The sequence below is a fragment of the Hemiscyllium ocellatum genome, chromosome 32, assembly GCF_020745735.1.
Source record: "Hemiscyllium ocellatum isolate sHemOce1 chromosome 32, sHemOce1.pat.X.cur, whole genome shotgun sequence".
NCBI classification, from domain to species: domain Eukaryota; kingdom Metazoa; phylum Chordata; class Chondrichthyes; order Orectolobiformes; family Hemiscylliidae; genus Hemiscyllium; species Hemiscyllium ocellatum.
This window is the reverse complement of record NC_083432.1, coordinates 40,215,342-40,234,501: the sequence shown is the minus strand read 5'-3', so window position 1 is coordinate 40,234,501 and position 19,160 is coordinate 40,215,342. Positions and strand designations below refer to the sequence as shown.

At 43.4% G+C, this 19,160-nt stretch overlaps 1 protein-coding gene across 1 annotated transcript in view; it reads left to right on the top strand.

Annotated features, from left to right (window-relative positions):
• Positions 1–18,676, top strand: part of LOC132830887 (gap junction delta-3 protein-like) — a 51,868-nt gene extending 33,192 nt beyond the window's left edge. Inside the window, exon 2 of the mRNA XM_060848807.1 lies at positions 17,542–18,676. Coding sequence (XP_060704790.1) covers positions 17,584–18,435 — 852 coding nt within the window. The 5' untranslated portion in view covers positions 17,542–17,583 and the 3' untranslated portion in view covers positions 18,436–18,676. The remainder of the gene's footprint in view (positions 1–17,541) is intronic.
• Positions 18,677–19,160: the final 484 nt, after the last annotated feature.

Sequence of the window (19,160 nt, the reverse complement as noted above, 5' to 3'; positions counted from 1 at the left end):
GTCAGAATAACATGTAGTGTGGAGGAGAACAAGCCATTCTTGTAGTGATCTTAGTTGCTAATCTCACTGAACAGTTTGCTGCTGACATTCCTGATGAAGGGCTTATGCCTGAAACGTCGACCCTCCTGCTCCTTGGATGCTGCCTGACCTGCGCCACACGTTTTGCTGACAGGAAGTTCAATGACTGATCTCTGCTGAGCTCAAACTGGGGACTACTGTGATATTAAGAATCAGCTTACGATTCCTTTTCAGTGATTTTCCCAGTCCGCGCCTGAAGTGCATTGGTGTAGATGTCAAGGACCATTCCGATGCAGTGCTGTAGGTGCTGCTGCCAAAGGTAGCATTTACCATCCATTCCTGCTGCAATGGAAAACAGTCATTCTGTTGATGTAACTCAGTCAATACAGGAATCGAGAGGGACCTGGGGAGAGGAATATTTCAGTGATGACTCTAGTTTGGAGCTGCACTCATTGACTAATGTCACATGTCTACAATGACCACTTGACTGCGATTCCAGAACATTACTGTCACTTTTGCAACTGCACCCCAGGACAAATCAACATCCACAAGATGAGGAAATAAATAAATAGAGAGAAGAACTGAATTTCTTATGAGGATAATGACATAGAGAATTCACAGTCAGTTTGGATAAACTCTGGCCTGGAGCATTTTGTTTTGGGGAGGGGAGAATTGGGAGCTGAAATGGAGAGTTGATGATATTATTGGTCTTGGTGGTGAAAGTTGATGGATTTTTTTTAATGTAGTTTTTTTCTTAAATATTCCTTCTGTTGTTAGCCTTGAGATATTAACGCAGTGCAGAAGGAAGAGAGCAATGGAGAGTCAGAGAGTTATAGAGCACAGAAACAGAACCTTCGGTCCAACTCATTTGTGCTGACCAGACATCCCAATCTGATCTCGTTCCATTTGCTAACACTTGGCCCATATCCCTCGAAATCCTTCATTTTCATACACCCATCCAGATGCCTTTTAAATGTTGTAATTGTATCAGCCTCCATTGCTACCGCTGGCAACTCATCCCAGATGCGCACCACTCTCTGTGTGAAAAATGTTATTCCTCCGGTCCCTTTTAAATTTTCTCCTCTCCCCTTAAACATTGGCCCCCTAGTTTTCAATTCCCCCACTCTAGGGGGAAAAAAACTTTGGCTATTCATCCTATCCATGCCCTCATGCTTTTTATAAACCTCTAGAAGATCACCCCTCAGCCTCTGACATCTGGCACTGCTAAATCATAGCATTGTCCCAGTTTCTGGAAAATGACACAGATTCTGTGGAATACTTTCCAGAACTGGAACAAAAAGGACAAGTAGTCTGGTTTCCTTCCACAGTCCAAAGATATGCAGGTTAGGTGGATTGACCATTCTGACTTGCCCATAGCGTCCAGGAATGTATAGGTTAGGTGGGTTATTCATAGGGCAACACTGTGACTTAGTGTGGAGTTGAGAGTGTGCAAACTCCACACATATTCTCCCTTCGTCTGCATAGGTTACTTCCAGGTGCTCCAGTTTCCTTCCACAATCCAAAGATGTGAATGTTAGGTGAATTAGCCATGCTAAATTGCCCATAGTGTCCAGGGATGTGTCGAGTTAACCATGGGAAACGCTGGGTTATGGGAATAGGTAAGGAGTTGGGTCTGGGTGGGACGCTCCTCAGACGGTTAGTGTGAACTCGAGGGGCTGAATGGCCTGTTTCCACATTGTAGGGATTCTATGATCACCATATTCAGCACCAGTCTTACCTCTGAACCGGAAGATTTTAGATTCAAGCCCCCTCCAGAGATTTGATCACATTATCCAGGATAACTTTCCCAGTGCCTTAGTGAAAGGGTGCTACACAAATGAGGTATCAAACCCTAATCCATCTGCTCTTGCGTGGCCCTACTTTGAAGAGAAGGGGAATTCACCCTGGTGTCTTGCTATTTATCCCACAACCCATATCACTAAAGCAAAGTTTATGTGGTTAATATTCCATTCACGTTGATGGGAGCTTGCTACATGCACAAATTGACAGCTGTATTCCCAACATTACAACAATTCAAAAGCACTTTATTGTTTTGAAAGTGTTTTGAGACATCTTGAGGTCACAGAAGACACTCATAAGTTCAAGTTTGCTCTTTCAGGTTTGGACTGAGGCCAAGTCAGAAGTAGAGCATTATTCTGGAAAACAGAATTTTGTTTTTTACACCACTATTCTAGTTGTTACTGGAATGATAATTACTCAACTTAATTAACTGTAAGTGAACCATAAATGTCAGTCAAACTGGAGCAACTGATTTGGTCGCAAGAATTGAAAAACAGCCTTTGGCAACAATTAGAACATTCAGATTAAGGTGGAAGCAAATCTCAAAGATAGATTTGAATCCTAGAAAACAATGTCAACATAACAACAGGTACAAGGAATAGGAAGCAAAGAACAAAAACCATTTAAGAAATGAGTGAAAAGAAAGGCTGAATTATCATAAGTATTGTAGAGCTTTGGGAATGTGGAGGATTTCAAAGCCATAATTGAAGAAAATACAATAAGAGCCAGCAAGGGCGGGATCAAAGCAGGGACATGATGACACATCCTTTACCTGGAATTGTGATTTGGAATGGATGGGGGAAGAGCCACGGTTTTCTGCTATTCTTTGCTATGGCCATTGGATGTGTGTAGACTGTCGTTGAGGTCAGGGAAGATCAATGCTGAATATTGGTACAAATGAATAGCCTGCTCATCGAGCTATCGAGACCTAACACACAAACAGCAGCAGGGCAATGCACTGGAAGGTTTCCCATTGTCTAGAGGAACAGTGTCACTGTGTGTAAAGAAGACAGCACTTTGGAGAGGAGAGGGGAAGCGAATCAACATAGTGCACACCATCCTACAACTTGATAATGTTACTCTAGAACTGGCAATATTCAGGATAAAGCAACGGACTTAATCAAAACTTCATCCTCACCTTCATCATTTAATACCTGTAGCACCAAAACACGTTGGCAGTAGAAGATGCTATATACTGCAAGAACTCACCTAGGTTTTTCACCTTCTCAGCATCTGCCAGACGTGCAACCTCCACCACCCAGAGGGATGATTGGTTGCAGATACGTGGAAACACCACCACACGCAACTTCCCCTCCAAGCTATTCACTATCCTAACCTGGAAATATAACACCGTTCCTTCTGTGTCACTGGGTTAAAATCCTGGAGCTCCCTTGCTGACAGCATCATGGGGATACCTACATCATATGGACTGCAACCATTCAAGATGGTCACACACCAGCAACTTCTCTAGGGCAATTAGACATTGGTAACAAACACAGGCATAGCCAGTGATCCCCACATCCCATGAAAGACAGGTGGCTGAGAAAGCACGCTTAGGAACATTGTTGGAGGTTAGATGAAAAGCAGGAGATATTCTAGTTGGAACTGTCCCATGTGCAATTCATGGTAGAGGTCTTGAGTCAGTCCTCCTGATTATTTACTATGGACATGGGCGTGGCTGACAAGGTAAACATTTGTTTTCCGTCCCTAATTGTTTCAACTGAGGAGCTTGCTTAGCCATTTCAAAGGGCAGTTAAGAGTCAATCACATTCGTGTGGGCCTGGAATCACATGTAGGCCAGACTTTGTAAGTACAGCAAATTTCCTTCCCTGAAGGGCATTAGTGAACCAAATGGGTTTTTATGACAATCGACAATGATACAAAATGTTCTTGTATGTTCCGCCAGCTGTTAATCTTTTATATTAATCCAGTGGAGAAGGAGAAAAGCAGAACTGGTCACAGATATTGCATACAGCTGCCCCAGTTTCTAGAAAAGGGCATAGCTTCTGTGGAATTCTTTCCAGTGCTGCAGCATAAAGACCATACTCAGTGTCATGATGATAATACTCTGGCCTCTGAACCAGAACATCATAGATTCAAGCCGATATTCTGGTGCCACAGGACTGTACTCTCAGTGTGCAAAGTAACTCCACACGAAGATGAACCACGATGGACTGAGAGACTAGGAAGCAAACAGGAGGAGACTGAATCATCTATTCAGATGATAGGTGGGAAAGAAAGCAACAGACAGAGGTTGAAGGGGTAAGAAGCCATGAAGTGAAGGCAATCATTGAGGTTTGGGACAAATCAGAGGGGAATGTTTCTTTCCATGCTCTGATGACATGATTATCGAGGTGGAAAGAATCTGTTTCTCTTTCAACAGAGCTTGTCGCTGTAATTTGATTCTGAAGTAGTTAGTTGGTAGCTGGGAGGTGCAGAGAAACCTTGGGTCAAAGCACAGGGACAGTCATCACTGAACTATTCTTCCCTTTCTTTCCTTATCTCTCTCAATCTCCACGTCTATTGATAGCTGGTTCAGAGTTACACTGGCATAAGGATCCACCGATAATTGCAGCAATTTGGTGATATAGTTTTATATAATCGTAAAACAAAACACAGTTGCCACAGCTTTTAATTACAGATTTTTAAAAAAAAGTTTGAATTTTATTCTCTGTCATTGTAGGATTTGAGTCCACAAGCCTAGAGCATTAGGCTGACGTGCAGGATTACTAGTGAATTGTCATCCCACAATCTGAGTGACTGAGTGAAATTGCACCGTTTGCCATAATGGGGATTTGAACCCATGTTTCCAGAGCATTACCCTCAGCCTCTGGATTACTTGTCCTGCAGCTGTACCAGAGTTGACAAGAGCAAAAAAAAAAGCAGTAAGGGTGTGGGAGTCACTGCCTGAGTGTGTGGGTGTGTGTTGGAGGTAGCTTTAATTACAGTTTTCAATAGGGATTTGGACCATTATCTAAATAGGGTGAGGCGATAGTGTAGTGGTATTATTGCTAGATTACTCTTTCAAAGTCTCATGTAACAGACTTGGGTTCAAATCACAGTAGGTTGGATGGTGGCAATCGCAATTCAATTGAGGAAGCACCGGTGAAATGAGAAAATAACCTAAACTAGATTGGCAGGTGGGTGGGATCCTCCACAGCACGGAGGCAGGTGTGAGGCAGGAAGGAGATACAGTAATCAGAAATAGTAAGTTGAAGAGACAGGTCAGGCTGGAACACAACAGGGAGCAAGGAATGTCTGTTGGATTAAATTGCATCTACTTCAATGCAAGAGAACTGACAGGTAAGGCCGATGAGTTCAGGACATGGATAGGTACGTTGGACTGGGATATTATAGTCATAACAGAAATATGACTCAGGGAGGGATAGGACTGGCAACTTAATGTATCAGGATACAAGTGCTTTTGGTAGAGGAAGGGGAGTTGCATTTTTGATTAAGGCAAGTATCACTGCAATACTCTAGAGATTAAATAACCGAAGGACCATCCAGTGAGGCTTTGTGGGTGGAGCTAAGAAATACAAAGAGGGTGACGACGTTATTGGGTTGTGCTATAGATGCCCAAATAGTCAATGGAAGTTAGAGGAACAATTGTGCAGGGAGACTGGGGAGACTTGCAGGAGCAATAGGGTTGTCACAGTAGGGGAGTTTAATTTTCCTAACATAGACTGGGATTGCCAGAGCATTAAAGGCTTAGATGAGGTGGAATTTGTTAAGTGCGTTCAGGAAAGTTTTCTCAAGCAGTAAATAGAGAGTCCTACTCGGGAACGTAAAACTTTATCTACTCCTGGGAAATAGGACGGAACAGGTGATAGAGGTGACAAGAGGGGAGCACTTTGGGACCAGTGACCATAGTTCTATTAATTTTAAGATAGTTATGGAGAGGGACAAAACAGGTTCAAGTTCTAAATTGGGGCAAAGCAAATTTTGATGGAATAAACCAGGAGCTCGCAGGGGCTGACTGGAGTAGTTTATTTACAGCCAAAGGGACCTCTGGTAAGTGAGAGGCCTTTAAAAGTTAGATAGCTGGAGTTCAAGGTCTATCTGTTCCTGTGAGGGTGAAGGGCAGGGTTGGCAGGAATAGGGAATGCTGGGTAAAGAGAGATATTGAGGCTTTGACCAGAAAAGGAGGAGGCATGGCTCAAGTCCAGGCAGCTGGGATCAAGGGAATCCCTGGAGGTATATAGAGGAGACAGGAGTTAATTGAAAAAGAAAATCCGGAGGGAGAAAAGGGAGCGTGAGATAGCTTTGGCTGGAGAGATTAGGGTGAATCCAAAGAGGTTATATAAGTATATTGAAGGAAGAAGAATAACTAGAGACAGATTAGGGCTCAAAATGTGTTGCTGGTTAAAGCGCAGCAGGTCAGGCAGCATCCAAGGAACAGGAGATTCGACGTTTCGGGCATAAGCCCTTCATCGAAACGTCGAATCTCCTGTTCCTTGGATGCTGCCTGACCTGCTGCGCTTTAACCAGCAACACATTTTCAGCTCTGATCTCCAACATCTGCAGACCTCACTTTTTACCTACAGAATAGGGCTCGCCACGGACCAAATTGGACATGTATCTGTGGAACCGCAGAAGATAGCAACATCTTAAATGAATATTACTCCTCTGTGTTTACCATGGAGAAAGACATAAAGACTTGGGAACTTGGGGAAGTTAGTGGTGATACCTTGGGGACAGTCCATGCATATGGGCGGCACGGTGGCACAGTGGTTAGCACTGCTGCCTCACAGCGCTTGAGACCCGGGTTCAATTCCCGACTCAGGCGACTGACTGTGGGGAGTTTGCACGTTCTCCCCGTGTCTGCGTGGGTTTCCTCCGGGTGCTCCGGTTTCCTCCCACAGTCCAAAGATGTGCGGGTCAGGTGAATTGGCCATGCTAAATTGCCCGTAGTGTTAGGTAAGGGGTAAATGTAGGGGTATGGGTGGGTTTCGCTTCGGCGGGTCGGTGTGGACTTGTTGGGCCGAAGGGCCTGTTTCCACACTGTAAGTAATCTAATCTAATCTAAAAATCACAGTAGAGGGGGGTGTTGAATGTATTAGATTGTATGAAGGTGGATAAATTTCCTGGTCATGACCAGATATATCAAGGAACACTGCGAGAGGCTAGAGAAGAAATTGCTTGGGCCCTCACTGATATTTTTTCATCATCGTTAGCCATGAATGAGGTTCCAGAAGACTGGAGGGTGGCGAACATTGTCCCATTATACAAGAAGGACTGCAAAGATAAACCTGGAAATTATAGACCAGTAAGCTTAACATCTGTGGTTGGTAAGTTAGTTGAGAAGATTCTGAGTGGTAAGATATACATGCATTTGGAAAGACAGGGTTTGATTAGCAGTAGTCAGCATGACTTTGTGAGTGGGGAATCATGCCTCACAAATTTGTTAGAGCTCTTTGATGAAGTGACCAGGAAGGTTGACAAGAGCAGGGCAGTATACATAGTCTATATGGATGTCAGTAAGGCCTTTAATATGGTAGGCTGCTCTGGAAGGTTAGATTTCATGGAATCCAGGGGGACCTGGCAAATTGGATACACAATTGGTTTGATGGTAGGAAGCAAAGGGTAATAGTGGCAGGATGCTTGTCAGACTGGAGGCCTGTGTTTAGCAGAATGCCTCAGGTGTTGTTGCTGGGCCCATTGCTGTTTGTTATCTATATCAGTGATTTGGATGAGAATGTATAAGGCATGATTAGTAACGTTGCAGATGACACTAAAATAGGCTGTATCATGCACAGTGAGGAACGTTATCAGAAATTGCAGCAGGACCTTGATCAGCCGGGGAAGTGGGCCAAGAAATGGCAAATGGAGCTTAATATAGATAAGTGTGAGGTGTTGGATTTTGGAAAGTCAAATCAAGGTAGGAGTTTCATGGTGAATGGTAGGGCCTTAAGGAGTGTAGTGGAACAGAGAGGGACCTTGGAGTTTAGGTGCACGGAACTGTGAAAGTAGAGTCCCAGGTAGACAGGGCAGTGAAGAAGACTTTTGGCACATTGGCCATCATCAGTCAGGACATTGCATATAGAAGTTGGGAAATTATGTTGCAATTGTACAGGACTTTGTGAGGCCTCACTTGGAGTATTGTGTTCAGTTTTGGTCACCTTGCTGTAGGAAGGATGTTATTAAACTGGAAAGAGTGCAGAAGAAATTTATAAGGACTTTGCCTGGACTCAATGGCCTGAATTAGAGGGAGAGGTTAGACAAGCTAGGATCTCTTTCTTGAGAGCAGAGGAAACCAAGTGGGGATCTTATAGAAGTGTATAAGATCATGGACAGAGTGAATGCACTCAGTCTTTTTCCCAGGGTTGGAGAATTGAGGACTCAAGGGCATCAGTTTGAGGTTTAGGAAAAGAATAAAAGGGAACTTGACAGACAACTATTTTGCACAGAGGATGGTATGCATATAGAATGAGCTTCCAACAGAAGTGGTTGAGGCAGGTACATTAACAACATTTAAAAGGCATTTGGGCAAACACATGCTCAGGAAAGGACTATAAGTATATGGGCTGTGAGGGAAATGGGGTTAGCATGGATGGACATTTTGATCAGCATGGACCAGGCTGGGGGACAAAAGGCCTGTTGTCAGACACTATGACTCACCTACTCATTCATCACACAACACCAGTTTATAGTCCAACAGATTTAATTGGAAGCACACTAGCTTTTAGAGTGACACTCCTTCATCAGGTGATTGTGGAGGGCTCAATCGTAACACAGAATTTATAGCAAAAATTTACAGTGTGATGTAACTGAAATTATACATTGAAAAATTGATTGTCTGTTAAGCCTTTCATCAGTGAGAATACAGTGATAGTTTCACTTCTTTCATGTGTTGTGGTGTTTTTTCTGGTTTTGTGTGATTTTTAACTTTGTACACCCCAGTCCAACACCAGCATCTCCAAATCATTCATCAAATAGTTAGGGTATGGACGGTGTGGGGGAGACAGCTTTGATTAAGGCGAGCAAGATGGAATTAGTTAATTATTTGCATTTAAGATACTGTGCAAGGAAATGTGGGCGAGAAAACATGAGACCTTCTTGTGCCAGTGATGCTCATTTAATGACCCAGTGTAGGCATGATGGACCAAATGGCCTCCTCTGTGCCCAAACACTTCTATGATTCTGTGAAGACAAAACATTTGCAATGTGATGGGGTGAAGATGGTGGAATGGAGTTAATGGAGTTGCTTATCCATCGAGCTGCCACAGATACAATAGGCTGAAAGCTGTCTTCTGAATAGTAACCACTTGACACTTTGTTTGAATCCCAGCGTGGCAGGCTGTGGACGAACAAAGCCTGGGTATCCCACATGAAATTCAGAATGTGAGTTGGTCAGACATGACCTCACATATTATTGGTGCTGACCTCACGCGAGTGGACAGCAACCAACAACAGCTGTGAAACACAGTGAATACTTCCACATTCACTGGCCAAGCTACAGGAGAGCTTTGGGACAGATCCCGAGGGAGTTTTGATCGTATTAAATCTCAGGAAAAGACTTGTCATCAGCCCACTAATTGCCTGATCTTTTCATTTCTGACCAGGCACATCTGCCAGCCGAGTTGAAAGAGAAGCCAGAGCAAGCGTCAGTGCTACTACAGCTGATTGTGCCTGCAAGCTTGATGTTAGATGCTGTGGAAGCTACTTGCTCTGATATCCCAATTGCTATGTCACAGAAACCAGCAAAGTATTCTTACTGCTGAGCATAAAGATGGAATTAGTTTTAGTTATTTTGATCAGTTTTAACAAAGTAATAACCCAAATGTAACTTTCACTTCTAATCTGAATGGCCTTGGGTCTCCCCCAGATTGTTCTATGATTATCCATTGTCCCATTTGCCATCCTCCACCTTCTCTCTGAGTCTTGTGGAGTTGTTAATTGCATCCTGGAGTACAGTCCCAGGCACCTTGGGCCATTGGCCATTTACTTGTTCTAATGTGTGTCTAGTTGCCTGTTCTATCACACTTATATGTCTGCGGTCTTCATGAAGACAGAATGCTCCAGTTTATTTCTCCAATCATTCATGGGAAAAGCAGAAGTTGCTGGCAATGATGACATTTGTTGCCCAATCTCTATTCTTAAAGAATCATCCATATTGCTGTGGGTCTGGAGTCACATTTCAGCCAGACTGGAGGAGGTTTCCTGTAGGATATTATTACAGCCACTGATGGTAGTTTCATGGCACCTTGGCTATTTATTTCAGATGCATTAATGGAACTCCACTGGTATGATGGTGGGGTTTGAACCCGTGACCCCATTTGTCTGGGTCACTGAATTACTAATTCAGTGACATTATCCACGATGTCGCTGCCTCTCCAGTAAAGAGCAATCAAAGACAACCAATGTCATGAAAATAAATGCACATGCAGGATTCATGCCATCAGCTCATCCTTCCGATAAAGGCCACTGTTGATTTCCCTCCCGTTTTCCCCAATTCATTGGCAATGGTAATAATTTGAAAGCCTGATTATAATCCAAGTTTGAGAGGATGTTCAAACATGAAATCTTCCACGTCTTCTTAGGTTCCTTGCATAAATACACAACCTGCTCATTAATGTAAACCATAAGGCAAATTTTCTTTCTGTTCTCTAGCTAGGGCACTGCTATTGTGTTAAAGCTTTTTCAACTAACAAAGAAGAATTCATAATCAAGACAAGCTTCGTATTTATAGATGGTATAGACTCTTCCTGGGTACAAGTTTTGTTCTTGTTCGTGGGATGTGAGCATTGTGGCTCACATTCACTGTTGGGGACGAGCTACTACCTTGACTACGGCTGTACATGTGGTACAGGTACACGTTAGATACTTTCAGCATTTTAACCCAGCAATGAAGACAAATCACTGATACACTTTTGAGTCAGGATAGTGTATAAATTAGAGGCTGGTGGTGATCCTTTGTGTTTATTCTTGAGGTACAGGGGACACAGTCCGGGAAAGTGTTATTCAAGAAATATTTGGAATAAATGTTATGATTCATGGGGTTAAGATTTGTCAGATTGCAGCCTAGGTGCACAACTGGTATTGCAATCAACAATTATTTCCTTACGAATGAAAATCAAACAGCTTCTAAAACAGGGAGTCAATGTCAATTTTACACCCCACAGGGTTTGTGTTAATGAGGGAACAAATGTGGGATGTGTCTTAAACATACACAAATGATTTGCTTGCCAATATTTTCAGCAGCTTGTATGGTAAGAATTTTGTCAGCTCCCTGATTCCTCCTGCAACCTTTCCCAGCTGTGGTGAGGCAGCTGTTGCTGCCAAATCAACAGAGATGGCAAGTCCTTAATCCAGCCACTGGCTGTTTGAAGGGCCTGTGCTATAATCAGAGCAAAGGGTGTGGCATGGGCTGCATTCTGTACTTCTGATTGAATACCACAACTGAGGGCAGATGAACCTGAATTCTTCTCCTGCCCCCAATTACCCTTCCCTTCAGCACTTCATACTGAATGTAGTTGGGAACTAATGACATTTGTGCTATCCATTTGTCAGATGTACTGATGATGTGCTACAAGAAGATTTATTATTGTTCCAGAAATTCATTTTAAAAACACTTAAACCTATGGCTCCAATTAGACTGGGACAGGGCAAAGGGTGATGTAGTTTATTGGGAGATGCATTTCACTTGTGGAGGGGGGGGAACGGGAGTTGACGAGCAACTGAGATTACTCAAATTCTCTCCTGTCCACGTCACTCCACACAGTTTCAGCTATTTGCAGCATTGATAGACATCAAGAACTTGCGTTTGTATAGAGCCTGTAACATAGAGAAACACCCTTCCATTGGGTTTCATCATTGGCAGGAGAAGGAAAGATTGAAACAGTTCAATTCGAGGAAAGTTTAGAAAAGGGTTGTGAAAGTTTGGTGAAAAATGATTCCTTTCTAAGGCTGGAATCAGGAAAGTATAAGAGTGATGTTTCACTATTTATGGTTCACCAAAGGCTAGAGTCTGAGAAATGTTACATTTGGTGAAGATGGATAGGGTGAGAGGAGCTGTGAGCAGAATTACACATAGGAACAAGAACTTTGAAATTATTGTGCTGTGTAGGAACCTGAGAAATATGAGCTGAAGAAAGAGAGTTCAGGCGACAGGTAGGAGGCTAAGAGGAGAGTCAAAAATATGTTATTTTCCCCTGATGTTGGTAGGAGTCTAGAATGCAGGGCCCGAAAGAGTGGTTGAGTCGGAACATTTAAGCAATATTTAGATATTTACTTGGGTTGCCATTGCCTGTGGAATTATGAGCAAAGAGCTGGACAGTAGAATTAATGTAGTCAGATTGTTTTGACTGGCTCAGTGCAATGGGCAGAATGAACCCCTTCAGTGCTATAAACATCTATGAATCTGAGGCCATTCAGCCCATCGTACCTACTCTACCATTCAACTAGATCTTCTACTTCAAAACTAGTTTATTGCACTAGCCCTGTATCCCCGATATTTGTAGCATCTATACATTTATTGATCTCTGTTTTGAATGCACTCAGTGACTGACCCTCCACAGCTAAGGGTCAGTTTAGCATATGAAAGTTATTGAAAGTAAGAGTAAAAGAGAAGTGACTCTGTGAAAGTTATTGGAGCAGTCCCAAGGGGATAGGAATTTCAAAATGGCAATCGGCTGGTGTTAACAAATCCAATGAAAGAGATTTTGAAAATCTTCAACCTTTAGTGGGAAGGTAAAAGTGGAAGCTTAATTAAAGAATAATTTGCAAATTTATAGGGATCAAATCCATAACAAGAATTGGAGTGAAGTGAATGGAGTTGCAAAAAAAAATCTGTTGCTGCACCATATCCTAATTCCTGTTTGATGCTCCTGTCCCTCTCACTCTGCACTGCATTCATGTTGTTATCTGTAACTTCACCCAAATCTTTGAATACTTTACAAGCTAGGACTCAAACCTCCAGCCATTTTGCCTCCATCCTGTAGAATTCTCTTTCTGAAGTCTCTATGATCTGAAGTTGGGCTTGAACCGATTCCGCTAATTAAGCACTTGCAGCAGATAATTGAAAGTCAACACATTCCTTCGGTCCGAGAGAGGCCAGGAGCGGTTGAGGAATATATTCGATGGAGTTTTGAAGGATGTGGGGAGATCTTGTTGAAACTTGCTGAGAGGGGCCTGGATAGTTTCCACTACCAGATGTTTCCACCAGTAGGTGGGATGTGGACTCGAGGGCACAGCGTGAAGGTGAAGGAACAATAGGGATTCCTGTTTAGAACTGAGATGAGGACTTGCTTCAGCCAGAGGGAAGTGAACTGTGGAGGGCTGTGGAGGCCAAGTCATTGCTACAGAGGGCTGTGGAGGCCAAGTCATTGAATGTCTTTATGACAGAGATAGATAGCTTCTTGATTTAATAAGGTGATCAAAAGTTACAGGGAGAAGGCAGGAGAATCGGGTGGAGAAACATATCAGCCATGATCAAGTGGCAGAGGAGACTCAATGGACCAAATGGCTTAATTCTGCTCCTATATCTTATGGTCCAAACAATCACCATTACTAACATGAGCTTTCAGTTCCAGGCTTAATAAGCACACTTAAATTCCACTAGCCACCATGGTGTAATTTGAACCCTAGTCCCCACAGTTTTTAATCTGAGTTTCTGGATTAAGAATCCAGTGAAGTTGCAAGTAAACAACTCCAAAGAGATCAGGAATTTGCCAGTCTCTGACAAACCTGTATTTTGAGATGCACAAAGCCCTTTGCTTTCCCCTTGTTTCTTGTCACCTGGTGGGAGCGCACCCGATCGTTCCTTGACTGGTAACAGCTTTGTGGTTGTATGCAGGTTAGGGATTGGCCAACACACACTAGGCTTCTCGCCTGATCTCAGTCTAGACAACAGGTGAGGCATTATAGTTGGCCTCAGTATCCTGCATGAAACTGGGAAAGAAAGCTTTGTAGGATGTGGGCCAGCACTGTGGCTAGCACTGCTGCCTTGCAGTGCCAGAGACCAGTGTTTTTGTGAAGTTTGTACATTCTCCCTGTATCTGCGTGGGTTTCCTCTGCGTGCGCTGATTTCCTCCCACATTCCAAAGATGTGTAGGTTTGGTGGATTAGCCACAGGAAATGCAAAGCTATTAAATAGGGTCTAGGTGGGATGCTCTTCAGAGGGTCGGTGTGGACTGAATGGGCCGAATGGCCTGATTCCACACTGTTGGGGCTGTGTGATACTCTGTGGATTGTTTTGCTTCTTCTCTACGAATGGCAAAGGGCAGCTTAACGTTCAGAAAAGACAAATAGCCTTCTGAAACTCCTTTTTCTCTTCTGTTCTTTTGTTGAATCCCTCATTCTCGCCTCTAGATTTCATTATTACCACACAGCCCTGGTTAATTTCCTACAATCCATAAACTTGTGCGTGTCCATACTCTGTAGCCTATGTCTTAACTTGCTCCAGACCCTGTTTACCCATCACCTGGTGCACTCTGATCTATACTGGCTCCCACGTGAGCAATGCCTCAGTTTTAACCTTGTTTTCAAATCCCTGCATCACCTCACTCCTGCTTGTTTGCTGATGTCAGTTCCTGCAGCCCATCAATGCTGTCAGATATCTGTGCTCTTCTGAACCCTGACTTCTTGAGTACTTATCATTTACATAAAATCATTTGGATGTGAATGTAGAAGATATGGTTAGTATGTTTGCAGATGGCACCAAAATTGGTAGTGGACAGCGAAGAAAGTTACCTCAGAGTACAACAGAACCTTGATCAGATGGGCCGAGGAGTAGCAGATGGAATTTAATTTAGATAAATGTGAGGTGTTGCATTTTGGAAAGGCAAATCAGGGCAGGACTTAGACAGTAAATGGTCTATGTCAAGATTGGAGTGGTGCTGGAAAAGCACAGCAGGTCAGGCAGCATCCAAGGAGCAGGAAAATCGACGTTTCGGGCAGAAGCCCTTCATCAGGAATGTAAATGGTAGGACCCTGTGGAGAGTTGCCGACCAGAGACCTAGTGGTGCAGATGCATAGTTCCTTGAAAGTGGAGTTACAGGTAAATGGGAAGGTGAAGAAGGCATTTGGCACACTTACCTTCATTAGTCACTGCATTGTGTATAGCAGTTGGGATGCCATGTTCTGGCAGTACAGGACACAGGTGAGGCCACTTTTAGAATACGATGTTCAGTTCTGGTGTCTTTGCGATAGGAAAGATGTTGTTAAACTTGAAAGGGTACAGAAACGATTTACAAGGGTTTTGCCAAGATTGTAGAGGTTGAGCTACCAGGAGAAGCTGAATAGTATGGGGCATTTTTTCCCCTGGAATCGGAGGCCGAGAGGTGGCCTTACAGAGATTTATAAAATCATGAGGATCATGGTGAATAGTCGCAGTCTTTTACCCAGAGGAGGGGAGTCCAAGACTAGGTTTAAGACGAGAGGGCAAAGATTCTAAAGGGACCTAGGGGGCAACTTTTCAGTCTGTGATGGAGGTGAGGGGGGGGCTCAAGCCGCCACAGAAAGTGATGGAAACTTATACAACTATGACATTTAAAAAGCATCTGGATGGTACATGAGTAAGAAGGGTTTAGAGGGACATGAGCCAAATGCTGGCAAATAGGACTAGATCAGTTTAGGATATCTGGTTGAAATGGACCAATTGGACCAAAGGATCTGTTTCCTTCCTTTATAACTTTATCCTGATTTCAGTCACTCCGTCATTAAGGGTTGTGTCTTTTGGCTGCTAAAGGTGAGGTTCATGAAGTTGCTCCCTAACCTCTGTCCCGTCTCTCTACCTCACTTGTCTCTTGTTAAAGGCTGCTTAAAATCTGCCTCTTTGACCAAGTTTTTGCTCATGTGCCAAATCTAACCGTACGTAGATAGGTGCCATCACTTATTTTATCATGCCTCTGTGAAGCAGTAGAACATGCGGTCGTATTGAAGGTGCTAAATACATGAGGAGGAAGTGAGGTCTGCAGATGCTGGAGATCAGAGCTGAAAATGTGTTGCTGGAAAAGCGCAGCAGGTCAGGCAGCATCCAAGGAACAGGAGATTCGACGTTTCGGGCATAAGCCCGAAACGTCGAATCTCCTATTCCTTGGATGCTGCCTGACCTGCTGCGCTTTTCCAGCAACACATTTTCAGCGGTGCTAAATACATACCAACCATAGTTGTTGCTAAATTGAATGGACAAAAATCTTGACTTAAGAGGGTAGCATTCTTTAGGGAACCCTCCTGAAATTTCTGGAGTAGCTTGGACACTGGGAAAAGCCCACATGGATATCTGCGTTCAGTTCACCAGCTGTTAGTGAGACACTGCCCCAGGGATGGAGTCTTCAAAGATTTGCCCTGTTTACTGGGTTGGAGACTGAACAGTGAGCTGCTGCAGGATTGCTGGAATCACTTGTGTTAACACACCAAGGGGGAACAGGAAATGGTTCCACAAAGCAATCAAATTCTCAATAGTGAATGGCACAATACCAACGAGGGCTCAATTGTTGGAATACCTTGCAACTAGACAGTTTCATTCATGACTTTCTGACAGAGATTAGAGGTTTCAGTGCATTCTTGCATGATGCTGTTGCATAGGTATTTGCACCAATCTATAATCATGTTTTCTTCAAATGATGGGGTGTAAGTTATTGAAAAACTTCTTTCAGGCCTCCACTGTGATATTTGTTTGATGGAATTAATAGGGGTGTTCCTTAGCAACACTTCACAATCATGATGAGAATTTTATGAAACAGGACACCATCGGTATTTCAGTTCCAACTTTGGTTCTGGTAAAGAATCAACAGAAGTATCCTAGCAACGTTTATATGCTCCTCCCTATCCCCTACTTTCCTGGTAGAAACTCTTTATGGTCATGCTGCCAGATTCAGCTCTGGGATCAGATGGTCTTGTTTTCATCACAGGTACCTGGAGTTGTGGGCCGTTTAGGACTGAGATGAGCAGAAATGTCTTCACCCGGAGGGTGGTGAACCTATGGAATTCTCTGCCACAGAAAACAGTTGAAGTCAAAACATTGAACATGTCCAAAAAGCAGTTAGTTATAGTTCTTAGAGCTAAAGCAAACAAACGGTATGTGGAGAAAGTGGAAACAGGGTATTGAGTTGGATGATCAGCTACGATCGTATTAAATGGTGCAGCAGACACAAAGGGCCAAATGGCCTCCTCCTGCTCCTGTTTTCGATATCTCCAGTTGAAATAACCTCGATGGCAATCTTCCACTGACTGAATAATTTGGAGGAGGTTTGTGACTTTGTTCTCTCACAAATAGCAGTGATCTATTTATCCGGTATGGTCAGGGCTGCTATAGAAGTCTTCTGTAACTTGGGAGTTATGTGATACAGTGTTCCAAACTGCTTTTCTTCAAAACTCTGGGTTCAATTCCATCAACCATCATAGTGCTGCTCTGTTTTTCAGGTTTTAGTTGGCGGGACATTATATTACAGGACTGTTGCTTAGTGCTGCCATCTGAATTGGTATTGGAGTCAACCATAGGGATCAGGCTTAATCTAACTTTCAGTGGTTAGGAGGGTGTAATGCTAAGCAAGCAATAACGAATGCAGCATTTAAGGCAAGGGAGTGGATGGTGTTAATTGGTAGGGCTCTTGTGTGCACTGGTAGCATCCCTACCTTTGAGTCAGGAGGCCCAAGTTCAAGTCCCACCAGCTCCGGATGTGTGTAATACCATCTCTGAGAAGCTGGAGTGAGAATATTAACAGTATTAACTGAGTCACTTCATGAATCTCTGATAAATGTTTTGCTTCCTTGCTGCAGGTATTGAGAGAGCAGCAATAGAGAAAGCTGGACTGAGTTACAATGGGAGAATGGAACTTCCTCAGCGATCTACTCGATTCCATCAAAAGCCACTCACCTTTGCTGGGTCGCATTTGGCTCCTGCTGATGGTGATTTTCCGAATTCTCGTCCTGGCCACGGTGGGCAGTGACATTTTTGAGGATGAGCAGGAGGAATTTGCCTGCAACACACTGCAGCCAGGCTGCAAACAGGTCTGTTACAACAAGGCCTTTCCTATTTCACCATTCAGGCTCTGGGTGTTCCACATTGTGATTCTGTCTATCCCGACCCTGATATTTGTGGCCTATGCTATGCACCAGTCCTCGAAGGGTGAGAAGGAAGAGAACGTTCGCATCGTCCAGAAGGAAGGGCTGGCTTTTGATCAGCCAAGGATACAGAAATTATACATGATTCAAGTGATTCTCCGCCTGATCATTGAGATTGGCCTCATTATTTCTCAGTTTTTAATATTCGGCTTTACAATCGAACCCCAGTTTCTCTGCATCGGTTTCCCATGTCCTCACACCGTGGACTGTTTTGTTTCCCGTCCTATGGAGAAGACCGTGTTTTTGATGTTCTATTTTGTAGTTGGTGTTCTTTCCGCATTTGTTAGTTTTGTAGAATTGGTCCACGTTTTTCGCAAATTGTTTTACAGGAGGCCACTGAAAGCCTGCGAGCAACAGAATCGGTCAAACAGTGACTATGAGAAAGGTAGGGACTCCCACACAGTGCAGTTAATAGACAAGAGAAGTGCAATCAGCCACAAAACCAGCCATTCTGATATGGAGTCCACTCATAAGAGCAAATCATTAGACAGCAGTAACAGTGCAAGATCTTCACGGTCAAGTACAAAGAAACCCCCTCTTCATATCTAAGAGGAACAGGCGTAGGGTCTGATTGGTCATGGACTGGTATATCAAACAACTTGCAAGCAAAACATAAATGCCAGAGACTGAAAATCTTCAAAAGTTCAAAATCAGGTCTGATCAGAACCTTCTGTGGGTTAACAGAGGCAGAACAAAACTGACTGTTCATTCAATCCCAGTTTCACTCTGTCCTGATGCTTGTGTTATTTTTTGGTTTGCCTAATCGTTGCTATGGTTATTTAAAGGATTGCTGTCAAAACAGTGAAAGTTGTTAAAGTATTCTGGAAATTGACGATTTTTTTTATATAAAGGGCACAGAGAATATTTCCTCAGGGAGTGTGTGTTTAAGTGGGATGTGGGGGTCAGGTTGCGGAAGGGCGGGAGGGTGGTTGGTCGAATCTATAATTCAACTGACTGCAGCAGAACAGATTGGATCTGTGAAGCCACAGACAGTGGGGAAGACAGAAATATGGCTTGTCCCTGTTGGAAAGCAAAGTGATTATTCAATAGGTTGGCAATTTCTTAAATGTGGACAGAAAACACCTTTTGTCTCCTTTTACTATGTTGCCTGATTAAATCTACAAGGTCCTTACTGAAACAGATTGGGGATTAGGAGTAGCCTATTATGGCAAAAACCTATAAACAACACAATATTATCAGTAGCCACTTCATTGATCCAGTAGCTAACATGAATGTGTGAGGGTGCAAATGTCTCCCGATTGAAGTTGGGTCTG